Source organism: Doryrhamphus excisus, chromosome 1 (assembly GCF_030265055.1).
Source record: "Doryrhamphus excisus isolate RoL2022-K1 chromosome 1, RoL_Dexc_1.0, whole genome shotgun sequence".
Lineage (NCBI taxonomy): Eukaryota > Metazoa > Chordata > Actinopteri > Syngnathiformes > Syngnathidae > Doryrhamphus > Doryrhamphus excisus.
In genome coordinates, this window is record NC_080466.1 from 43,613,449 (window position 1) to 43,638,575 (window position 25,127).

General features: G+C 44.7%; 2 protein-coding genes across 3 annotated transcripts in view; one reads left to right on the forward strand and one right to left on the reverse strand.

The window, feature by feature from the left end:
- Positions 1–14,128, forward strand: part of myh7ba (myosin, heavy chain 7B, cardiac muscle, beta a) — a 26,213-nt gene extending 12,085 nt beyond the window's left edge. The window contains exons 19-44 of the mRNA XM_058046132.1: positions 58–128; positions 360–447; positions 506–623; positions 3,590–3,713; positions 3,791–3,927; positions 6,121–6,376; positions 6,463–6,705; positions 6,900–7,076; positions 8,861–9,006; positions 9,082–9,172; positions 9,237–9,626; positions 9,691–9,817; positions 9,935–10,053; positions 10,125–10,321; positions 10,462–10,645; positions 10,713–10,878; positions 10,970–11,094; positions 12,090–12,205; positions 12,290–12,482; positions 12,566–12,769; positions 12,847–12,972; positions 13,053–13,223; positions 13,291–13,395; positions 13,472–13,567; positions 13,633–13,767; positions 13,829–14,128. Coding sequence (XP_057902115.1) covers positions 58–128; positions 360–447; positions 506–623; positions 3,590–3,713; positions 3,791–3,927; positions 6,121–6,376; positions 6,463–6,705; positions 6,900–7,076; positions 8,861–9,006; positions 9,082–9,172; positions 9,237–9,626; positions 9,691–9,817; positions 9,935–10,053; positions 10,125–10,321; positions 10,462–10,645; positions 10,713–10,878; positions 10,970–11,094; positions 12,090–12,205; positions 12,290–12,482; positions 12,566–12,769; positions 12,847–12,972; positions 13,053–13,223; positions 13,291–13,395; positions 13,472–13,567; positions 13,633–13,767; positions 13,829–13,840 — 3,917 coding nt within the window. The 3' untranslated portion in view covers positions 13,841–14,128. The remainder of the gene's footprint in view (positions 1–57; positions 129–359; positions 448–505; positions 624–3,589; positions 3,714–3,790; positions 3,928–6,120; positions 6,377–6,462; positions 6,706–6,899; positions 7,077–8,860; positions 9,007–9,081; positions 9,173–9,236; positions 9,627–9,690; positions 9,818–9,934; positions 10,054–10,124; positions 10,322–10,461; positions 10,646–10,712; positions 10,879–10,969; positions 11,095–12,089; positions 12,206–12,289; positions 12,483–12,565; positions 12,770–12,846; positions 12,973–13,052; positions 13,224–13,290; positions 13,396–13,471; positions 13,568–13,632; positions 13,768–13,828) is intronic.
- trpc4apa (transient receptor potential cation channel, subfamily C, member 4 associated protein a) lies at positions 13,944–23,927 on the reverse strand. Of its 2 annotated transcripts, none has more exons than XM_058046133.1 (18): positions 23,754–23,927; positions 22,493–22,621; positions 20,919–21,035; positions 20,794–20,851; positions 20,664–20,719; positions 20,459–20,587; positions 19,816–20,017; positions 19,559–19,744; positions 19,192–19,334; positions 18,984–19,115; positions 18,861–18,919; positions 18,596–18,781; positions 18,442–18,532; positions 17,941–18,081; positions 17,751–17,862; positions 16,658–16,770; positions 16,358–16,564; positions 13,944–15,598 (listed from the first exon to the last, which is right to left on the reverse strand). In XM_058046133.1, exons 1-18 carry the CDS (start codon positions 23,877–23,879, stop codon positions 15,461–15,463), a joined length of 2,325 nt encoding a protein of 774 aa, XP_057902116.1. In that variant the 5' UTR covers positions 23,880–23,927; the 3' UTR covers positions 13,944–15,460. The 2 variants fall into 2 exon arrangements, with proteins under 2 accessions (XP_057902116.1, XP_057902117.1); XM_058046134.1 differs by lacking the exon at positions 23,754–23,927 and adding an exon at positions 23,502–23,743.
- Between the last annotated feature and the right edge of the window lie 1,200 nt (positions 23,928–25,127).

Below are 25,127 nucleotides of genomic sequence, written 5' to 3' on the forward strand. Positions count from 1 at the left end.
GGCACGCTTCTCCAAAGGCCGCTCAACGTCATCCCTGTGCTGACCTTCGCTTGTCAGATCCGAAGACGGGCGGCAAGGAGAAGAGGAAGAAGGCCGCCTCCTTCCAGACCGTGTCTCAGCTTCACAAGGTGTGCTGTTGCATTTCAGCCGTGCTTAGGCTGGGAAGGATGGCGGCCATCAGAGGAGCTCTGGGATGGAGGCAGTTAAGACTTGCAGTGATGTTTAGGGCATTGATCACATGAACATCACTTTAAGTCTGTGCTGACTCCTCCCACTTTGCGTCAGTCTCACAACTTTTCTACATTTATTCCAAAAAAGTTATTTTCTTTTTACCTCATTCCTCGTTTTATTCCATTCAGGAAAATCTGAACAAGCTGATGACGAACCTGCGCAGCACCCAGCCTCACTTTGTGCGCTGCATCATCCCCAACGAGACCAAGACGCCAGGTAGGCTCGGCTTAGTCACCCTTGGCTTTGTCAGGCCGATCTAACTTCAAACCTGCAGGGATCATGGACTCCTTTCTGGTGCTGCACCAGCTCCGCTGCAACGGGGTGCTGGAGGGCATCAGGATCTGCAGAAAGGGCTTTCCCAACCGCATCCTCTACGCCGAGTTTAAGCAACGGTAAGAACGATTTTATGATATTAAAATAGCAACACTCGCATATAAAAACTAAATACATTGGGTCTATTTTTACTGGCCGACATGTCACAAAAAGTTAACCCATCACTCCATTACTCCGAGCAGCAAGCTAACCCATCACTCCATTATTCCGAGCAGCAAGCTAACCCATCACTCCATTATTCCGAGCAGCAAGCTAACCCATCACTCCATTATTCCGAGCAGCTAGCTAACCCATCACTCCATTATTCCGAGCAGCAAGCTAACCCATCACTCCATTATTCCGAGCAGCAAGCTAACCCATCACTCCATTATTCCGAGCAGCAGGCTAACCCATCACTCCATTATTCCGAGCAGCAAGCTAACCCATCACTCCATTATTCCGAGCAGCAAGCTAACCCATCACTCCATTACTCCGAGCAGCAAGCTAACCCATCACTCCATTATTCTGAGCAGCAAGCTAACCCATCACTCCATTATTCCGAGCAGCAAGCTAACCCATCACTCCATTACTCCGAGCAGCAAGCTAACCCATCACTCCATTATTCCGAGCAGCAAGCTAACCCATCACTCCATTATTCCGAGCAGCAAGCTAAACCATCACTCCATTATTCCGAGCAGCAAGCTAAACCATCACTCCATTACTCCGAGCAGCAAGCTAACCCATCACTCCATTACTCCGAGCAGCAAGCTAACCCATCACTCCATTATTCCGAGCAGCAAGCTAACCCATCACTCCATTATTCCGAGCAGCAAGCTAACCCATCACTCCATTATTCCGAGCAGCAAGCTAACCCATCACTCCATTATTCCGAGCAGCAAGCTAACCCATCACTCCATTATTCCGAGCAGCATGCTAACCCATCACTCCATTATTCCGAGCAGCATGCTAACCCATCACTCAGCCACTCAGCTTCACATCCACGGACTAAGACAATGAACATGATTATATTTTTCTGTCCATTTCGTGTTTTTGTGAAGCATTTGGACATTTTTCATGATGTGATATTATTTTTAACAGAACATTAAATTGACTGATTATTTGGTTATTAAAATAATTATTAGTTGCAGCCCTAATTTTAACAATAATTAATTTCTCCATTTTTTTCACACTTTCTTCCTCATTTATACATTATACATTACATAGGTACATTTTTTTCTTGCAATATTTTTTCTCATAACACTATGACTTCATTTCCATAATATTTTTCTTAGCATAATTTTCCAAAACTTACAGTCTTATTTTGTTTGTTCTTCATGATGTTATGACTTTTAAAAAACAATATTTTTTATTTCATATTTCAGTATTATGCTCCTAAGGTGATTTTAAAATTGTATATTTATTAGTATTTAATAATGTTATTTTAATTATGTGTGCTTTTCCTTCTATTGTAATCTATTCTAAAATAAAAATAAAAAATCTTTGTATTTTTCCTCATCATATGACTTCTTGTATAATTACAACACAACTTTGTTTTCATAAGAACGGTCCCTCCTAATATTATTCATATATTTACAATATTCAACTAATATTTTGACTTTATTTTGATAAAAAGATTCCCGTATTCCTACCCTCGTTTACAGTAATTGTATTTTTAGAATGTGCCAAGGGTGGTAAATACCCCCCGGGCGGCACTGTGGACACCCCCGCTGTTCATCATGAATTGTGGAATGTCCAAAATGTCGGCTCGTACGCTAGCGCTAGGAGGTGTACTTATGCAGGGTGACCTTTAAGGCAAGGTCGAGGCGTACGTGAAGACCGCCATCGTGGAAGAGAACTTGTTGTTAGTTACTGAGTTTCATAAAATGTGCATTTCAACAACTTTGGAAGCTTTTTCTTTAATTTATGGATTTTGTAAGAATGTATTCAATGTAGAGTATATGACTATATATATGTATATGCTGGACATTATTTTACATATATGCTGGACATTATTTTACGTACATGCTAGACATCATTCTACATATATGCTAGACATTATTTTACATATATGCTAGATATTATTCTACATATATGCTAGACATTATTCTACATATATGCTAGACATTATTCTACATATATGCTAGACATTATTCTACATATATGCTAGACATTATTCTACATACATATATGCTAGACATTATTCTACATATATGCTAGACATTATTCTACATACATATATGCTAGACATTATTCTACATATATGCTACACATTATTCTACATACATGTATGCTAGACATTATTCTACATATATGCTAGACATTATTCTACATACATGTATGCTAGACATTATTTTACATACATATATGCTAGACATTATTCTACATACATATATGCTAGACATTATTCTACATACGTATATGCTAGACATCATTCTACATATATGCTCAACATTATTTTACATATATGCTAGACATTATTCTACATATATGCTAGACATTATTCTACATATATGCTTGACATTATTTTACATATATGCTAGACATTATTCTACATATATGCTAGACATTATTCTACATATATGCTAGACATTATTCTACATACATATATGCTAGACATTAATCTACATATATGCTAGACATCATTCTACATATATGCTAGACATCATTCTACATATATGCTAGACATTATTCTACATATATGCTAGACATTATTCTACATATATGCTAGACATCATTGTACATATATGCTAGACATTATTCTACATATATGCTAGACATTATTCTACATATATGCTAGACATTATTCTACATATATGCTAGACATTATTTTACATACATATATGCTAGACATTATTTTACATACATATATGCTAGACATTATTCTACATATATGCTAGACATTATTCTACATATATGCTAGACATTATTCTACATATATGCTAGACATTATTCTACATACATATATGTTAGACATTATTTTACATACATATATGCTAGACATGATTGTACATGAAATGACTGAAACCCTTGTGTTGCATTCATGCAGCTACCGTATCCTGAACCCCCAAGCCATCCCAGATGATAAGTTTGTGGACAGCAGGAAAGGAGCAGAGAAGCTGCTGGCGTCCTTGGATATCGACCATAACCAGTATAGATTTGGACACACTAAGGTACAAGGCACCATGAAGGCACCATGACTCGTCAGCTATTATTATGATAATTATGACGCATTTTTGCTGGACTGCAGGTCTTCTTCAAGGCCGGTCTGCTGGGCCACTTGGAGGAAATGAGGGATGAACGTCTGGCTAAAGTTCTGACGCTGCTGCAAGCCGTCGCCCGAGGCAAAATCATGAGGATGGAGCTGAGGAAGATGACGGAAAGGAGGTAAAAGATGGAGACGTCTCAAAAAAAAACAGCAGCTGTTTCAGCAAACGGCAACCGGATCATCTTGTGGCACGCCACACCTCGGCGTTCCCTCGCGTGCTCTTTGACGTGCGACACGCCAGGCCGGCGTTGACGGCGTGTGCGAGGCGTGTGCGAGGCCTTTTACGGTTTCCAGGCATGTCCCGCCGCACACGGACGCACGCTCACACGCTCGTACGCCATTCTCTCACTGGAGCAAACAATGCTGACTCTGTCCTCAGAGCCACATGGCGACATGTGTCAGGCGGCAGCTGCTCAGGCCGCCCTAAAAATAGCCCCCCCTTCTTGGTGCCCGGTGGCCTCTGGCCCCTTTTGTCCGCGGCGCCTGTGCTTCTGAGCGAGTGCGTGGATGGGATGCGTGGTGGGTGACGCAGGATTAAAGCCTGCCGTCGGACAGAAGGTTTGGGTTGCTATAAAAACACAGACGCCCACCTTTGAGGGGCGCCCGGCGCGGAGTCATGTCAAAAATGAAATGGGCCCACTCGACCTCCCGCGGTCGCCCGGGGCGTGTGCGCCGCCACTAAAATTCACCCTCTAAACCGACGGGAAGTCCTTGACGCTGGCTTGGGGCTCCATATTTAGGGCTGTGAGAAGCCGCCCTACCGAGACTAAACCAATCCGCTAACCCGGCGGGGTCCGCCTGAAACATCAAAAGCGGGGTTGGGTGTATCGTGTCACGGCATCGCATCCTTCCACGTGCGATTACAGACACTCGGCATCAAGGGCGAGTCACTAAATAAAGAAATACGCAACTCTACAATTACACTTTTTATCAGCTTCTTCAAATGCGCGTCTATGGGGGCCGGGGGCCGGGGGCGGCTCCTTCTTGGCTCGTCAAAAAATAACAACACAATAGTTCATTTCAAGCAACATTTACAGAAATACAAAATGAAAAAGAATTAGTCGAACATGAAAATATCATTATTATATACACGTAAATACAAATACTGAAGAATGAAATACACAATAATACTAGGTTGAATATACTAACACAAAATATGGATTACATGGACAAATACACAATAAAATGAATAAATATGTACAAATAAAAATAATAAAGACTAATATAAAATAGGGCTGGCAAATGATTTTAGTCAGATTAATCACAGTTTTCAAATGAATTAACCATCATTAATCACCATTAACGACTATGTCTTGACTTGCACTCCGAACATCAGAAAATGTTCGGAGTGTCCCTGAATGCATCTCGCGTGGGGACGCGCCACAGTGCCCACGTTTGTAGCATCTGTAGCATGTCGTGTTTCTCCTAGGTTGATGGTTCCACCCCTAATATTGATAAAGTATTGATAAAGTATTGATAACGTATTGATAAAGTATTGATAATGGATTGATAAAGTTTTGATAATGTATTGATAAAGTATTGATCATGTATTGATAAAGTATTGATAATGTATTGATAAGGTATTGATAAACTATTGATAAGGTATTAATAAAGTATTGATAATGTATTGATAAACTATTGATAATGTATTGATAAGGTATTGATAATGTATTGATAAGGTATTAATAAAGTATTGATAATGTATTGATAAACTATTTATAATGTATTGATAATGTATTGATAAAGTATTAATAATGTATTGATAAGGTATTGATAAACTATTGATAATGTATTGATAAAGTATTGAAAATGGATTGATAATGTATTGATAAAGTATTAATAATGTATTGATAAGGTATTGATAAACTATTGATAAGGTATTAATAAAGTCTTGATAATGTATTGATAAACTATTGATAATGTATTGATAAGGTATTAATAAAGTATTGATAATGTATTGATAAACTATTGATAATGTATTGATAAGGTATTAATAAAGTATTGATAATGTATTGATAAACTATTGATAATGGATTGATAAGGTATTAATAAAGTATTGATAATGTATTGATAAACTATTGATAATGTATTGATAAGGTATTGATAAAGTATTGATAATGTATTGATAAACTATTGATAATGTATTGATAAGGTATTAATAAAGTATTGATAATGTATTGATAAACTATTGATAAGGTATTAATAAAGTATTGATAATGTATTGATAAACTATTGATAATGGATTGATAATGTATTGATAAAGTATTAATAAAGTATTGATAAGGTATTGATAACATTGCAATTGCTTGCAGGGAGGCTCTGATGATCATCCAGTGGAACATTCGGGCCTTCAACACGGTGAAGAACTGGCCCTGGATGAAGCTCTTCTTCAAGATCAAACCCCTCCTGAGAAGCGCGGCCACCGAGAAGGAGCTGGCCGCTCTGAAGGAGGAGATGACCCAGCTGAAGGAGGCCTTGGACAAATCGGAGGTGAAGCGTAAGGAGCTGGAGGAACGGCAGGTCAGCCTGATCCAGGAGAAGAACGACCTCTCTCTCCAGCTCCAGGCGGTGAGTGTTTATTCCCAACGCGTACACGTCGATGTCGGGTGGAGGACGAGCACGCCAATAGTCTGCTTGTCTCTTTCCCCCCGCAGGAGCAAGATAATCTTGCGGACGCCGAAGACCGCTGTGACCTGCTGATCAAAACCAAGATCCAGCTGGAAGCCAAAGTCAAGGAACTCCTGGAGAGGCTGGAGGACGAGGAGGAGATGAGCGCTAATGTGTTGGCCAAGAAGCGAAAGCTGGAGGACGAGTGTGCCGAGCTGAAGAAGGACATCGACGACCTGGAGATCACCTTGGCCAAAGTGGAGAAGGAGAAACACGCCACGGAGAATAAGGTGAAGCCACGCATGACAAGAACTTTACCAGCCACCAGGTGGACCCCATTAGCAACCACCAGGAACCACGGCTGTCCATAAAAGCTCCCGACTAAATCCTGCAACATTGATTGAGTTATGATCCAACAATATTTTGATGTATTTCCATTTCTGTAAAGATGCTCCTTGTGGTTGACACGCTGGTTATCTCGCAGGTGAAGAACCTGATCGAGGAAATGTCCGCTCTGGATGAAAACATCATGAAGCTGACCAAGGAGAAGAAAGCCCTCCAGGAGGCCCACCAGCAGACCCTGGATGACCTTCAGGCAGAAGAAGACAAAGTCAACACTCTGACCAAAGCCAAGGCCAAGCTGGAGCAGCAAGTGGATGACGTAGGTCTTGGTTGCTCCAACAGAGGAACCTCAGGTTGCATCAAAAGGTTGAACCAAAACGTCTAATGTGCCGAATCCTAATCTATTTTTCCTGTTAGAAATAATCCTAATCCAATTCATCCGAAAATATCATTCCAAAAATATGAAGCCAGAGAGACCTCCTTGCTCCGTGACAGTCGTGTCTGCTGGAAAGTTAGCGATTAAGCTAACATTTAGTTCAGGGGTGGGCAAATTTTTTGACTCGCGGGCCGCATTGATATGACAAAATTTACGGGGGGGGGCAGACTATATATTTTACACGTAACAGTCCACCTGGTATTATTGTATCTGTAAAATTGTCATGCAATCTGCTATTATTATTTATTATTTTATATTTATATTTAAATATTTTTAAAATAATAAAATATTATAATAATTACAATAAAATTTAAATAATAATTATATTATTATTATTATGTAAAATATGCAAATATAACAATAATATTACATATAATTAATATAATAATTAGCATTAATATAATAATTATAATAATCATAATAGTTATAATAATAATATTCATTCATTCATTCATTTTCTACCGCTTATTCCTCACGAGGGTCGCGGGGGGTGCTGGAGCCTATCCCAGCTGTCTTCGGGCGAGAGGCGGGGTACACCCTGGACTGGTCGCCAGCCAATCACAGGGCACATATAGACAAACAACCATTCACACTCACATTCATACCTATGGACAATTTGGAGTGGCCAATTAACCTAGCATGTTTTTGGAATGTGGGAGGAAACCGGAGTACCCGGAGAAAACCCACGCATGCACGGGGAGAACATGCAAACTCCACACAGAGATGGCCGAGGGCGGGGACCGAACCCTGGTCTCCTAGCTGTGAGGTCTGCGCACTAACCACCAGACCGCCGTGCCGCCCTAATAATAATATAATTATTAATATTTTAATTTTTATTATTATTATGTGCTCGTGTCTCTTTTTTCAAGAGCACTTTGTAAACAACAGACCATGTCAAACAACGAAATTGATACAACCATCAAAAGGTTGGCTCAGGCCATGATGCCAGGTTGTATGTTGACTTTAAATCAAATACTTTGGAAAGATTGGGCGGGCCGTATTCAAACACTTGGCGGGCCGGATGTGGCCCCCGGGCCGTAGTTTGCCCACCCCTGATTTAGTTGATAACATCATTTTAGGAGCATAAAGTTTCCATGTTAAAGACAAACCAAGTTTAAAAAAAAATCTAATATTAAGAGAAACAAACCAAACAAGAAATAATCCTTAATCTTTACTTTTTATTGATAAAATCATATTTCTATCTGTGATTAGATGTAATGATTCTGAGTTAACTATGGACAAATGCGATTAATCACAATGAAATATTTGAATTTATTGACGATAAACAAACTGTAATTTCACAAGAACGATAGAGTTGTAATATTATGATGAAAAATGATGTCATTTTAGTAGCATATAGTGGAAATATGAACAGCAAAAGTACTGTACTGTAAAAGTACTGTAAAAATTTGTTGTAATATTATGAGAAACTAAATAAAGTTGTACTTTTTGAAAATGAGGTTGGAGAAAAAGGTATAATAAATAATAATAATAATAAAGTCACATAAAGTTATTATGATGATGCTAAAATGTATGAAGCTTATTGAAGAAATATTTGTGAAATTAAAAAAATGTCATAAATGTGAAATGAGGGTGAAGGTTCTACGATGTTGATGACTTTATAAACATCTTCATCATGGTTGGGGGGGCTTGTGGTTGTCCTTCAGCTGGAGGGCTCCCTGGAACAGGAGAAGAAGCTGCGCATGGACCTGGAACGAGCCAAGCGGAAGCTGGAGGGGGACCTGAAGCTGTCCTTGGAGTCGCTCATGGATCTGGAGAACGACAAACAGCAGACCGAGGAACGTCTGAAAAAGTAGCGTTGATTCCTTCGCCGCCTGTGACGGGTCTAAGACGCGCGTGTCGTTAAAATCCTGCGTGTGTCTGCCAGAAAAGACTTTGAGATGAACGAGATGAGCTCCAAGATCGAGGACGAGCAGGCGTTGGTCAACCAGCTCCAGAAGAAGATCAAGGAGTTGCTGGTGGGAATCGTACTCGCCCGAGAAAAGCACCAGGAAGTAAAAACAATAACGCTTCCCTCCCCAGGCCCGCACCGAGGAGCTGGAGGAGGAGCTGGAAGCCGACAGGGCCTGCCGGGCCAAAGTGGAGAAGCAGCGCGGCGACGTGGCCAGGGAGCTGGAGGACCTGAGCGAGCGTCTGGAGGAGGCCGGCGGGGCGACGTCGGTCCAGATCGAGATCAACAAGAAGCGAGAGGCGGACTTCCTGAAGCTGCGCCGCGACCTGGAGGAAGCCATGCTGCACCACGAGGCCACCACGGCCGCCCTGAGGAAGAAGCACGCCGACAGCGTCGCCGAGCTGAGCGAGCAGATCGACAGCCTGCAGCGAGTCAAGCAGAAGCTGGAGAAGGAGAGGAGCGAGGCCAAGATGGAGGCCGACGACCTGGCCTCCACCGTGGAGCAGCTCTCCAAGGCCAAGGTAGCGTTCGGGAGGACGCCTGGCGTGGCATCGGCCACAAACGGCCCTCTTCTTTGCCTTGCAGGCCAACACGGAGAAGACGTGTCGTCTGTATGAAGACCAGATGAACGAGGCCAAAGCCAAAGCGGAGGAGCTTCAGAGGCAGCTCAACGAGAGCGGCACCCTCAAGGCCCGCGCTCAGGCTGAAAGCGGTGAGGAACCTGACGTGGGACGTCCTCGGTCAAGAACATAGAAACCCATGTAGATGTAGAAGATCTAGATCTGCACCAACCGGACTTTTAACATCCGTTTTATCCGACCCCGCACAGCCGAGCTGGGCAGGAAGCTGGAAGAACGCGAATCCACCGTCTCCCAGCTCCAGCGTGCCAAGACCTCCTTCGGCCAAAATGCGGAGGAGCTGAAGAAGCAGCTGGAAGAAGAAACCAAGGTGAGTTCTTGGCCGTGTGAAGCTTCACGGTCCCGCCGTCTCTCCTCTCACCCGGCGGCTCGCATCTCCAGGCGAAGAGCGCCCTGGGGCACGCCCTTCAGTCTTCTCGCCACGACTGCGACCTCCTCAGGGAGCAGTACGACGAGGAGCAGGAGGCCAAGGCGGAGCTGCAGAGAGCTCTGTCCAAGGCCAACGCTGAGGTTGCACAGTGGAGGACCAAATACGAAACGGACGCCATCCAGAGGACTGAAGAGCTGGAGGAAGCCAAGTGAGTCCCCGACCACGTCCGTCGGTTCTGAACCTCCTCTTGGATCATCTTGAGATGATCATAGCATGATGAATCATATGGACTCGCTGCTCTGTATTACGTATAAAAGCAGCAAAGTCAGCCTTCATATCAACCCTCAGGAAGAAGCTGGTGACGCGTCTGCAGGAGGCCGAGGAGACCATGGAGGCCTCCAATGCCAAGTGCTCCTCTCTGGAGAAGACCAAGCAAAGACTCCAGACAGAGATCGAAGACCTGATCATCGATTTGGAGCGGGCCAACGCTGCGGCTGCGGCCCTGGACAAGAAGCAACGGAACTTTGACAAGGTAGCGATGGAGGAACGGATGGATCTGACGTTTGGAGGAGCTCAAAGGTTCCCTGCTTCTTCTTCAGGTGCTGGCTGAGTGGAAACAGAAGTATGAGGAGTGTCAGACGGAGCTGGAAAGTTCTCAGAAGGAGGCTCGTGGCCTGAGCACCGAGCTCTTCAAGCTGAAGAACTCCTACGAGGAGACACTGGATCATCTTGAGACCATCAAGCGGGAGAACAAGAACCTGCAAGGTACGTGTGTGAGACCTGCGTGTCTCCTTAGACGTCAGCTTGGAACGCTCGGCTCATTCTGACGTCGTCCTGACCACCTTCTCTCCTTCAGAGGAGATCGCTGACCTGTCTGACCAAATCAGCCAGGGAACCAAGACCATCCAGGAGCTGGAGAAGCTCAAGAAGGCTCTGGAGATGGAGAAAAGCGAGATCCAAGCGGCGCTGGAGGAAGTCGAAGTAAGTTCTGGCTGTCTTCTCGTGCCGTGATCACGGTCGTTGGAAGCTGATCAATCAACCAAGACATGAACATCTTCACACATCAAAAGGTAGTCGAGTAGAACCTTGGACAGAAGATACCAGAAGATAGTTGGACGTTTACAGGAAAGAATATTCATTTACCAGAATAAAAGCGTGTATTTACCAGAAGAAAGTAAAAACGATGAACTTTTACGAGAAAATATTCCCAAATTTACTGGAATAAAGTAAAAAAAATGACAATAAAAAAGCCATCAAGTTACAAGAATAAAATTATATATTTAAAGTCAAAAATTGAAAGAATAAAATAAGTCATAAACTTGCATGAAAAAGTCATAATATGACAAGAATAAAATAATTAAAAATGGAAAACATTTAGGAGAATAAAGTCATAAATTTCTGGGAACAAAGTCATAAACATACAAAAATAAAGTCAAAGAACTACAAGAATAAAGTTTAAATTTCCAAGAATAAAAGTATAATATTTACATGAAAAAAGTCGTATGTCATAAATGTACATGAAAAAAAAGTCATGAAGTTATGAGAATAAAGTCATGAATTGACGAGAAAAATTCAAGAATAAAGTTGAACATTTACGAGAATAAAAAAGTCGTCAATTTACAAAAATAAAGGTATATATTTTTTTTAGAATAGTCTTAATTTACAGGGAAAAGTTATGAGAATAAAATTATACATTTACCTGAATACAGTCATAAATTCTCATAATAATTCTCATAATACTTATAACTTATGATAAAAATAATAAGTGTTGGTGTTATTAGAATAAAGTATTATTATTATTAATTATTATTACTACTACTACTAACACTATTTCCGCCTTCCCAACTTTATTGTTTAGTTTCCGTTAAAACGCTTCGAGAGTAGACCTTGTGAGGCACGGGTGTGAAATTTCCCAGCAGCCCTGAAGGCAGCACAGCAAACGGCGATTGACGAGGTCATCATTGTTTGCGTCCCAGGGAACGCTGGAACACGAAGAGAGCAAATCTCTGCGGATCCAGCTGGAGCTCAACCAGATCAAGGCGGACGTGGACAGGAAGTTGGCGGAGAAGGATGAAGAAATCGACAACCTTCGGTGAGTTCAGCTTCGTTGTCGTCCGCCTGCGATGGCGATGGCGATGGCCAAGCCGCCACTGAAGCCTTCCGCCTCACGTCTCAGCCGCAACCACCAGAGAGCCCTGGACTCCATGCAGGCCACCTTGGACGCCGAGGCCAAGTCTCGCAACGAGGCGGTGCGGCTGAGGAAGAAGATGGAGGGCGACCTGAACGAGATGGAGGTGCAGCTGAACCACGCCAACAGGCAGGCCTCCGAGTCCCAGAAGCTCCTGAGGAACCTGCAGGTTCAGCTCAAGGTGAGTGACCGACGGACACACGCGTCCTCACTTGCACGCCGACGCTCCTCCACGGAATCAAACATCTTGACGGCGGCGTGCAGGACACGCAACTGGAGCTGGACGACAGCGTTCACAAGAACGAGGAGCTGAAGGAGCAGGTGGCCGTGACCGAGCGCCGCAACAACCTTCTGGCCGCTGAGGTGGAGGAGCTCAGGGTTCTCCAGGAGCAGAACGACCGCGCTCGCAAGCTGGCCGAACACGAGCTCCTGGAAGCCAGCGAGAGGGTCAACCTTCTGCACTCGCAGGTGAGAAGAAATCCTGCAGCTTCCTTCTGTCGATGTGTCCGTTGTTCACCGCTGGTCATGTGACCTCCGGGCTCCAGAACACGGGGCTGATCAACCAGAAGAAGAAGCTGGAGAGCGATCTGTCCATGCTGTCAAACGAGGTGGACGACGCGGTGCAGGAGTGCCGCAACGCAGAGGAGAAGGCCAAGAAAGCCATCACTGATGTAAGGCACGCGTTGCCCCCCCCCCCCCTCCCCTCCACAAGATGATCACGCTCCTTTAACGGTGACGGGTGTCCTCGCAGGCGGCCATGATGGCGGAGGAGCTGAAGAAAGAGCAAGACACCAGCGCCCATCTGGAGAGGATGAAGAAGAACATGGAGCAGACCATCAAAGACCTCCAGATGCGTCTGGACGAGGCTGAGCAGATCGCCCTCAAGGGCGGCAAAAAGCAGCTCCAGAAGCTGGAAGCCAGAGTGAGAGCTCGTCTTTTTGCTGCTCCTCAATGCTCCTCGCTGCTCCTGACCATCTTGTGCTCTTCAGGTGAAGGAACTGGAGAACGAGCTGGAGTCGGAGCAAAAGAGGAACCAAGAGCAGCAGAAGACAGTCCGCAAATACGAGAGGAGAGTCAAAGAGCTGTCCTATCAGGTAGAAGTTGTCAGTGCACGCGCCACATCAGGAGGTACGTTGTCCTTCAAGGTGTTGCTCTTGTTGCTTTGTCGAGGCCGAGGAGGACAAGAAGAGTCTGGTCCGCCTTCAGGATCTCATCGACAAGCTGCAGGCCAAAGTGAAGAGCTACAAACGTCAGGCTGAGGAAGCGGTGAGTTTTTATTTGGTCACCTTGAAGGAAAAGAAATCTTCTCATCCTGGTTTTCCTGCATGAAGGAGGAGCAGGCCAACACCAACCTGGCCAAGTACAGGAAGATCCAGCACGAGTTGGACGATGCGGAGGAGAGAGCCGACATGGCCGAAACCCAAGTCAACAAGCTCCGCGTCCGCACCCGAGACCAAGGGACCAAGGTGGGCGACTTGGCTTCTTCACACCGACTCAAAGCTCAAACATCTCCCCTTTGTCTTCCAGCTGGCGGAGTGATGGACAGGCGGAGTGATGGACAGGCCGCGTCCCCCAGACGGCGGCGAGCGTGGCTTGGAAGCTTTGTGTGAATTTACCGTAGAAGAATCCCACAATCCAACAGTAACGGTCTGAAGAAGTGACTTTATTGGACAAACGATGGTTAAAGAAAGGAAATGAATTTCAACGTGGAGACCAGAAGGAGGTTCTTACAGACGCCAAACCAAGTTTACTGTGATTGTAACAAGCTTTGCTATTTTCAAGCACAAATTGTACCAGCAGATGTTTGAATAAACGCCGCCATGAGTGTTTCCTGTGTCCTTCCATGAGGAAGTCTCCCTGCATGCGAGTAGGACCATCGATAGATACTTCTACTGGACACGTCCTCGTTGTGCTGAAGTTCACGTCAAAGAGTGGAAACATTCACACGATGCATCGGCAAGGTTTTGAGCCGCGCCCCCGCATCGCTTTTTCCACGCTAAGGCTTATTTGACATCCATCCAGCGTACAAAAGCGATGGCGTCGCGTTTACACGTCAACTGAACCAGAACATTCGCGCTCGTAAAGCAGCTAACCTGCAAAGTAGCGTAGCAACCATGACTCATCATTTAGGAGCGACCGTGTGATCTCCTCCTTGGCGACGCTCACGACAAAGCAACTTTTCGCATTGGAGTCGAAGACATGCTAAGTGACGGAAGATGCAAAGAAAAGGTCTGAGCGCCTGCGGGCGACCCAAAGGCAGCAGCAATGTGGAAGTGGTACATTCACACGTGACGTGTCGCGACCCGTGACGTGCCGGGAGGCCAAGTGTCCCGTCTGAGCGATGCAATGAGGTAGCTCATCCATTCCCACGTCAGCATCCTTCCGTGGAGACGCCGCGTCCGCACCTCCCTACTCCCCGAAACGTGCAAAAAAGAGCCGCCGCTCTGCCAGATTGTCGTCGGGAGAAAGCCAGCGGAGAACGGATGTCAGAAATCAAACGGCTAAATGTAAAACCTGGAGCGCCTGCATAGTTTATTCTCTTCCCAAAGCGGTTCCCAAAAGGATACAAAATTAATTTGATTCATCAACAAAATGTATAATAAACAATAACAGCGTTTTATTCTACAGCTAAAAGCAAATGAAAGACGTCGCCCAATGGAGAATGAATGTGGGGGTTTGAACGTGTGAACGCATCCTGCGGTCCAGCTAACCGATGCAACCAGAGAGCACCGACGACAAAAAGGAGAGGAAATAAAGATGGCCGAGGAGTCCCTATTTCCTTCATGAGGCCATGGAGGTGTGCTGAGGGACCGGGGGCGGGGGGCGGAGGGCGGAGGGCGGGGGCGCGGCCACGTCCAAAGCTTGTTGATTGCGATCAGAACCGTTTGCCGAATGGAACATTTGTCGCCATAGAATTTTGGATGAATATAAAAAGCTCTATTTTGATTCCAACTAAAGCAACAACCAATGAGGGGGTCATTCCCAAAAGGTCCGTAGTCCTCACGGAGGGGTGTGCTTCCTTTGTGGAGGACCTGGAGACAAGACTCCGTGGGGAGGAACGTGCGGCACGCGGGCGAGCCGCCGGGGGCCCCGACGGCTCGGCTCAGTGGCGTCCGCACGAGCGTCAGGCGTCCACGCTTGCCGTCTCCACGGCGATGGTCAATCTTCCAGAAGGTCTCTGTCCAGGTCCATAAAGGGCTCGTCGATGTAGCTGGCTATTGCGCACAGAGAAGTCCTGTCTGAGCCCAGGAGCACCGACACCGTCTCCTTCCAATAGCTGAAGGGGATACAGGAGCTCTGGGAGGGGGGGAGAAGACATTTTCACTTTTGCGTTGCCGTAGCAACGTAAACGACAACACTGCTTCTCATCATCAACACGCACCAACCGGTATGTCAACCATCTCTTCCCTTAGATGCACTTAACTAATTTTCCAGCTATCGGCCATTTTTGACCATTTTGACTGATCTCTGAAGGCATGAAGACATGAAGATCATGGAGTTCTATGGCTGCATGAACGTGGAACATCTACACTTCCTTCTATTTACCGTATTTCTACACTAAATATTGCTTCTATATGATTTGTATTCCTTTTCTTTACATCCACTTTCTATGCCGCTTATCCTCACTAGGCTCACGGGGGCATGCTGGAGCCTATCCCAGCTGACTGGAGGCCAGCCAATGGCAGGGCCCAAATGGACGTCAAAGTGCTCTGTAGTGAAATGCACCAGTGGAGAGTTGCATCATCGCCTCTCTTTACGTATGAATACGCCGTTAAGATAATTAAGACATAAATAACGTTAATGACTCGCACTGAATACACGAATAGCAAAGTTCCACTGGAACCTTTAGATCTTTCTATAAGCCCCCCCCCCCCCACAAGATGACATTCAGAGTGGTATCTACACCAAGGATCCTGAGGATTGGCCAGGTAAAAAAGTTGGCCATCGATGAAGCCGACGTTCACGTGAAGCTACCCAAGCTAGCTACTACCGGCTGTGGCGTCAGTAAGAATGACACGGGTGTGCTGGAATGGCGAGGTGGGCGGGGCAACTCACATTCTCCAGGCAGGTGCTGTCTTTGTCCTTGTTGAGGTAGTGGCACTGCCAGAAGCGAAGGAGGTTACGGAAGTTGTTGAGCAGACAGCCGGGGTACTTCTCGGCGTACTCCTTCTCACGCAAGGCGCTCAGGTAGAAGGGCAGCTTGGCCTTCCTGCGGGCCAACATCAGGATCACCAAACTGGTGTTCAAACAGCTGACGTTCTCCTGAGGAAGGTGTGTTGGGGGTGGGGGTGGGGGGGACAAGACAGAAGTGAGGACGAGGGACCGTGCACCCAAACCAGCGCTGGGACCTCAGACCTGCGTGAGCGTCTGCACGTTGATGATGTTGACCAGGCGGAACAGGAAGGAGAGTCGGTTCTCCACCCGGGCCATGTAGGACAGCAGACAGCACTCGGACAGCACCTCCACCACTGGGGGGGGGGGGCACAGAGGCTAATTAATTCATAGGGAAGATTCGACACTGCCCCCCCCCCACATAATCCTTGTATTGTCGTGTTTGATTCCTAGCACCACAGCAACAGACTAGAACCTAGACCAGGGGTGGGCAAACTACGGCCCGGGGGCCACATCCGGCCCGCCAAGTGTTTGAATACGGCCCGCCCAATCTTTCCTTTTTTTATTCATTTCATTTAAACTCAACATACAACCTGGCATCATGGCCTGAGCCAACCTTTTGATGGTTGTATCAATTTCATTTTTTGACATGGTCTGTTGTTTACAAAGTGCTCCTGAAAAAAGAGACACAAGCACATAATAATAATAATTATTAATAATAATAATAATTATTATTATTATAATTATTAATAATAATAATAATTATTATTATTATTAATAATAATTAATAATAATAATAATAATTATTATTATTATAATTATTAATAATAATAATAATTATTATTATTATTATTAATAATAATTATTAATAATAATAATTATTAATAATAATAATTATTATTAATAATAATAATAATTATTAATAATAATAACAATAATAATAATTATTATTATTAATAATAATTATTATTAGATTATTATAATTATTATTAGAACTATTATGATTATTATAATTATTATATTAATGCTAATTATTATATTAATTATGTATAATATTATTGTTATATTTGCATATTTTACATAATAATATAATAATTATTATTTTAATTTTATTGTAATTATTATATTTTATTATTTTTAAAATATTTAAATATAAATATAAAATAATAAATAATAATAGCAGATTGCATGACAATTTTACAGATACAATAATACCAGGTGGACTGTTACGTGTAAAATATATAGTCTGCCCCCCCCCCCCGTAAATTTTGTCATAATAAAGTTTGCCCACCCCTGACCGAGACCTACATGGGCTGGTGTCCAGGACCATCCTCACCTTTGACATCCTCGGTTTGGCTCTGAAATCGGTCCAAGGACAACACGATGCAGCGCACCAGCATGTTGGAGTCCACCAGAGAACTGTTGATCTGGGTCAGAAACATCTGGAACTGGGAAGACAAATCGCCCATGTGAGACTCGGTATCCGTCCCACCAAAGTATCCGTCCCTCAAAAGTATGCGTCCCACCTTCTCGGGGGTGTTGACGTATTTGTTGAACCTTTTGAAGGCGTCGATGTTGAACTTCATGAGCTCCCCGAGAAGGTCAAAGTAGCTCTGGAGGACGTCTCTGGAAGTGCAGCCACTGTCGATGATGCAGAACAGGATGTGCTGTCACAGGAAAGGGAGGAGTTAGGAGACATCGGTTCACACGGGACCAAGTCCCAAAGTGTACAAGAATACACGCTTTTGGAGTACCGCCGTCTGCTTGTGTGCCTAGTCTTGCATCCGGCAGCTAGACCAGCTATGATTGGATCCTACCAGGATCTTTCCGTTACATTTGGTCTGTGGGGTCTTTATATTTAACAACATTTAAGATAAAAATGGATTTTTTGCCGCCAAATTTGGGGGCCAGAGCTGGTCGCGGCTGTGGGCACCCGCACGGACGGGCCCGTGATGGACATGTCAGCCTCAAGTCAATCATCCTTGCTACGGTGACAAGTCAAACGTATTCGCTTGCCAGACTCGCACCTCCAGTAGTCCTCTCTTCAGGAGGAACATTTGGTCGGCGTAGGAAGTGGCTCCTCTCAGGAAACTTTCCACCGCCCTCGCCTGCCAGAACCTACACCACAACACAAATACGTTTAATCAAACAGGAGGTCCACGGTGAAAAAGCGTCTCTGACCTGAAGGACGAGTCCGGAGGCTCCCTCTTCATGACAGTGAGGAGGCGCGTGAGGAGGCCCTTCTTCCCATCGCATACAAGACTTCTATCGGTGTTGACCAGAGCCTCCACCTCGGGAATGTTGGCCTTCATGGATATGGCACTCAGCTCATTCAGCTCTTGGCTGTTCAACAGGAGGTACTTGTTCCTGAAACCAAGACGTTTGCTCAGGAAGGAAGAACCAAGAAGTTAAACCACAAACCAAAGTTGACTCAAGGTTTGCTCACTCGTGATGGTCGCTGAAACTTTGGAGAAGACGCAGAAACTGGATCTTGAAAGAGATTTCCTACGCCACGAGAGAACGAGATGATTATATATGGAAATGATATCTGGACACGATAGGTACGTACGGGGCTACAGTCGCAGTTCTCGTTCTGGCCATGGACGACATGGTTGGTGACGGTGTATTTCCTCCAGATGAGCTTGTCAAACAGATTGTTGAGGCCTGGTATGAGACGGAACTCAGCCAGCATCTTATGGACCTGGAGGGACAAACTAGAAGGTCAGGAGGACACTCGGACCTCGGCTGGATTCTGGACTTCGGCGTGAAGACTCCACCTGGTTCCTCTGTCTGCCCATGAGAAGCACGCAGAGAACGTAGAGCACCTCCACTTTGTACATGATCTCATGGACGATCTTCATGGATGGCGGGAGCCGATGTCTCAGCGGGCTGGTGGCCAGGGAGCTTTCATCTGATGACTCTGGAGACGAGACAAGATGTCATATGGATGTTCAAATGGCGGTGCCGCCAGATTTCATCTCCAGAAAAAAAAATGTCGTGGGGCAACAAATGAAAATGAATGTCGTCATTTTGTCCGCCATTTTATGTGTGGTTGCTTTCCACGCCTCGCCTCCACACCAGCATGAAGGTTTCACTTGTGGCACCCGTGGGGTTCAAGGACCACCGTGACGAGAGCCGCCTTGCCTGTGCTGCTTTGTTCCGCCTCCTCCGTCGCCATCTGCATGAGGGAGTCCAGCACCAGAGCGTTGTCCAGCCACGTGTACCACTCCTCCAGCTCCTGCAGGAAGTTGGCGCCCGTGGCCTCCGACACCTTCCTTGTGGCGAGCTTACACAGACGCTCAATAAATTCGGGGATGTTCAGCAAGGTGACTGTAGAAACAGGCGAGTCGTTATCAGTCTGTACGGCGAGGCCTTCAAGTTGCACCCGGACCAAAGCTCACCTTGATTGACCTCTGCACGCGAGGGGCTCGAGTTGCGTTTTTGCTGGGCGTTTTTCGCCAACAGGGTGTGCTTGTCGTCGTTCCCCAAATCAGGTTCCGAGATGGTGACGGACAGGATGCGGCAGAAGTTGGCCAGCTGTTGCTGGTCGAAGCTCTGGACCAGGCCTGATAGGTTGGGGATGCTATCTAAGTGGATCATCTCCTAAATGAAAAAACATCTCTGTGAGGAAGCGTTTCAGACTGAGGAAAAACACAGAAATGTACCACTTCCACACGGGATGGGAGGACTCTATCATGTTGGACATCCCATGTGTGAAGGTAATCTGATCTAATGTCAATATCACATCTAGTGGCCATAATACTATATATAACTTGTCTTTCAATATTTATTGATAATAATAGCCCATAGCTAAAAAAAAAAAATAACAGAGTAAGATGGAAATGTTAATTCATTTTACTTCAGCGTGCCTCAGGCTGATAAAAAAAATAATAATAAATTACGGACCGCAAATGGCCCCTGGCCCACACTTTGGACACCCCTGCTGCGTAAAGGTCAGGGTTGACATGACATCAACTCTGACCAACCACAGCTCATCTTAAACCCCGGCAGGCTTCATCTAAAGATGGACGGTAAGAGCGCTACCTTTTTAACTCCAAGAATGTCCTCCATCAGCGTGGCGGTCTGCAAGAAGGTCTCCTTGTTTGTCATCAAGGTGAAAAGGAAGAGGACAAAGTCGTCCCGAGCCGCCAAACTTTTGGTCACCCCGTCCGCCTGGGAATCCAAAGATGACCATTTGTAAACGATGAAGCAAAAAGTGACATGAAAATAAGAAAATGAGGATACTTACGCAGATACAACAATTGTAGAGAATACTAAGGCAGTCCTTCACCAAATCATCATTCACTAGAACAACAAAAACATAGAAATGAGTGGAATTAGGTGACTAGGATCAAGCGCCACACTCAATTCTTTCTTACTTTTGGCCTTTTTCTTCTGCATAGTTAGTGTGGGTCTCATCAAGAGCTCAACCAGCAGCTACGATGACAAGAAATGGAGATGAGACAAAGATGATAAGCAAAAAAAAAGACAAATAAAGCCTTACATCGACTCCACCAAAAAGGTCAAAGGTGTGTGTGTTGGGGAAGGTGGACTCCTGGATGGTCTTCCTGTCCTCGGTGACAAAAGACATGGCCTCCATGGACAGCTGGGACAATAACACCTGGACACAAACAAAGTAAAGTCGGGTTTAAATGTTTCATTCCGCACCTCCGACCTCCACTCTTCCCATGGAGGACATCTAAGAAGTCCACCTATTGGCAACCATGATAATACTGCACTGGCGTATCAGAACTGGGAAGGCAGGAGAAGCTGCCCATCATGTGGGGGAACCACAACAAGGAAAACATCTCTGCAAAGGCAGATGGATCGATCCAGAGACCAGAATGGACAAACAGAGGAAGCTGGGTCTACTCGTACAAAATCCAAACAGTCCACTGTTTGCCCCCCCGCCCCATCCAAGGTCGTCAACTCCTCCAGGAGATTGCTGCAGTTGAGCTGCTCTTCTTCATGAACACCTGTTGCTTCTTGTCTCGGCCTGAGCCCGCCCACAACTGTCTCCACGGCAACCGCTGTGTTATCAGGATGACATGCCAAGTTTGGGACAACTCCTTCAATCCTACACACACACATACACACCCTCCCCGATCTCACGTCTCCACCATATTTTAAATATGACATATAAATATGACATATAAATCCACCTCACCAAGACCCTTCCAGTCCTCTACAGCAGGGGTGCTCATTAAGTCGATCGTGAGCTACCGGTCGATCACGGAGGTGGTACTGGTCGATCGCTGGTCGATCGCGACGTGACATTAAAAAAATATCATCCCAGCATCAATGCCGTCACTTGATTGACATACAGGGCAGCCATTCAGACGACAACTGAATGTTGCCCTTCGGGCGACCAATCAAATCAAACAACGTCTCTAAGTGCAGCAGAACTTACGATGTCAGCCTATCATCCATCCCCGTTACTTGATTGACATACAGGACAACCAGTCAGATGACAACTGAATTTTGACCTTTAGGTCACCGCTCATGCGTAAACAACGATGCAAAGTGCTAAGCTAGTCGGCGAATTGCGAGATTTTAAGCCCTCGCTAAAGTTTATGGTCACTAAAATGAGTGAAGGAGCTGGACCAAGTAAAAAGGCAAAAACTGGACCAAGTAAAAAGGCAAAAAACATATCACTTCCATACGGATATGGAATATTATACGGATATTATGATACGGATATTATCCATGACTGATAAACATTTGGAAGTGTGCTTGAGGCTGGCTATCAGCAGCTACTGTCCGGACTATGCATCCCTGGCTGGTTCAATTCAGTGCAAGTCATCAAAGTAAACTCAGGTAATTACAAAAAATGTTAATAGTTAATTATGTGTGTTTTGCAATATTGGCTCATTTGGTTATGTAAGGTACATCAACATACATTGTACGTACAAATAATCCTCAATACATTTGAAAATAAATAGATGTTTTGCATTTTTGTAGTGGGTAGATCATTTTGACTCGGTCATTTTAAAAGTAGCTCGCATGCTGAAAAAGTGTGAGCACCCCTGGTCTACAGAGAAGTTCAAGAAGAAGCTAAGAAAGGAAGACCAAGTGTACCTTCAGTAGGCCATGGGCGTGCGAGAGGTCACTGTTGGGATGGCTGCTCTCGTAGAGCTTCTGCAGCAGAGTAGGGATGCCTTGCCACTTGGCCCGCTTGTCTCGCTCTTGAAGGAGGCTTCCTGGGAGCTACAATACACAGTTACTGCATACGCTGCAGAAAAATACTACCATGCAACATCACGGGTCCTGTTCATGGTTACACACAGTGCCTGCAAGGAGCTGCCTTAGCTCTAACCAAGTCAGTATTGTCAGTATTGATAATAATGCTAGTGTGGAAAATGAAAGCAAATCTATGATGATGCTTATTTATGCAGATTTTGACTAATTACTTATAATTCATCCCAAACACCAAAACACAAGTGGGCAAAAATTTAATGTGTTCCAGTACTTATTAATACTAATACTGTTCTATTCTACCCCCGCCTTTCATGTACCTTACAGGTACACATCCCCAATGAAGCAAAGTATTACTCTGTGTATTATTACATTCATGCTCACTCATTCTGCCACATTATTATGAATGTAAAGACAGAAATATGTTTTTATGGTGTGCAAATGTACCTAATGAAGTGTCCGGGTGTCATGTGTTTAAATGCCAGGACAGGTGGGCCTTGACTTAAAAGCCAAACATGTTGAAATCTATTGTTTAGTCGAGGTGCAGTATTGCACATCATTGATAAGGTTAATCAATGAGGTTCATTGATCAATACAGCTGCTGTGCGTCCTTTTATGGAAACCATTCTTGTTGTGCTTGCTGGGCGTTACGTAATCGCCTGAATCGTTCAACTAGCTAAGCTAGTTAGCTTGGCCAATCATATTAACACACCGGGTGTCGAAATAAAAACCTGCCACGGTTTTCTTTACGCGTCCGTACTGTAAATACGGATTCGTTAAAAAAAATGAACAATTAAACAATAAACGGTGTGTCAACCTGCGTCCTCTCGACTCAGCTCCTTATTTCCTTTGCTAAGCTAACGTGAGGCTAACAACAAAAGATGATGCTTACAGTGTTGCTAACATTTCTGCCTTATCAGCAACAAGACGACGCTAAGGAAGGCTACGTGTTTCCTTCGTACAGTTAAGAGAAATGCTCCAAATGTCACCGCCGGAAGCACAATTCTAAGTGAAATTGCAGACCGCATCGTCAATCACGTCTGCCCGATAGCGTCTTGGGTTCAGGCAGCACCGCACAACGCAAGTCCCTGGTCTGACGCCACCAACTTTCGGGTGTCTTTACGGACGAATGTGTAGCTCTTACCTGCGTCCCGCGACTGAACGTCTGGCCTGTAATTTTACTGTCCGTCAATTTGAACACGATGTTACTTTTGCAATTTCTTTGTTTTGCTCTTGTACAGAGGGTCTCGGACCCCTTAAGCGTCGCCATTATTTCTTCTTCCTGAAGTGAGCTGCTCAGGCAGGAAGTAAATGCTCCGATCGGCCATTCGGGCGAATTTGGCGCCATCTGCTGGCGGAGAAGCGCACTGCAGCAATATACTGTCATGGATACACTATCTAACTATTGGGGTATATTGGGGTATATTTACGTAGTAGCCAAAGACTGTTATGATATGCCGTGATGTAGTCACCAAGACTACAGCCTAATTATGCATGTATGCATAATTATGTTGTGCGTAATTATATTATGCATGTATTGATTTATTTTCTATACATGTATGTACCCCGTGTAACTGCATGAAACTTCAGTATTTATCACAATTCACTTATTGTCAATTATAATCATTTGTGTTCATGTAGAACTTTTATATCAATAACCCAGTGACTTGCATGTGATTTTTTTCTGACTCCATTTTATTGGATTATGTTATTACAGTAGAACACTGGCAGTTTTACATGACAAAGAATGGATTAATACATTAAGAAGAATAAAATGTACTGTACAGTGGTATAAATTCTTCTATTTGCTCAAGTGTCCCAGCCATGATTGTTGCAGTCATTTGAAGGTAGGAGCTGACGGCGTCCCTCAGGCCCTCGCTCAGGACTGACCCGTCTAAACGTGTTCTGGTCCTCTTCAGCATCATGGATCTACAAAACAGTTCCTTCATGACACGTTCTCGCTCATAAATACATCAATGTCTTCTGGAGTCCCGAATCCAAGTAAAAGTAGACCCCACCTGCTGATGCACCTCCAGTGTGTGGCCCTCCTGATACCCCCTGGGGGGGTCCAAACCCCCAAGCATGGCTCTCTTAGATCTGCCGACTCTGTAAAAGTGATGGATGTTAAAAATGTTTCACTTTTTATTCCATCAGAAATAAGAGCTGGAGGATTGTACTGTACAACCTGAATAGAGGTCCACCAGGTGCTTCAGAGAGAAGAAGGCGTGAAGAAGTGCAGATTTGGTCTTTTATTGTAGGACGAGTATGAAGGATATTGTCTCTCAATGATCGGTACTTAAAACCCCTTTAAGATAATCACATGTACATAAGTATTCACAGCCTTATTTATTTTGTCACAGTAAGATCTTACATAAGGCGTGTCTTCCAATCACCTGAATTGACCAGAGATGGGTTTCTATCATGCTGTAGAAAGAGGATGCACCTCATCTAAATGATCAGCTTTATGGCAAAGCCTGTGGATACTTATGCACATGTAATTTCTTAGTACTTTGTAATA

Bases quoted from the DNA above. Each gene is read 5' to 3' on its own strand.
- trpc4apa (XM_058046133.1), bottom strand. From the start codon at position 23,879: ATGGCGACGCTTAAGGGGTCCGAGACCCTCTGTACAAGAGCAAAACAA. The intron at 22,622-23,753 runs GTAAGAGCTACA...TGTGTATTGTAG, and splicing joins CGTTCAGTCGCGGGACGCAG to CTCCCAGGAAGCCTCCTTCA. The intron at 18,533-18,595 runs GTCAGAGACGCT...GTTGTGGTGTAG, and splicing joins CCTCCGGACTCGTCCTTCAG to GTTCTGGCAGGCGAGGGCGG.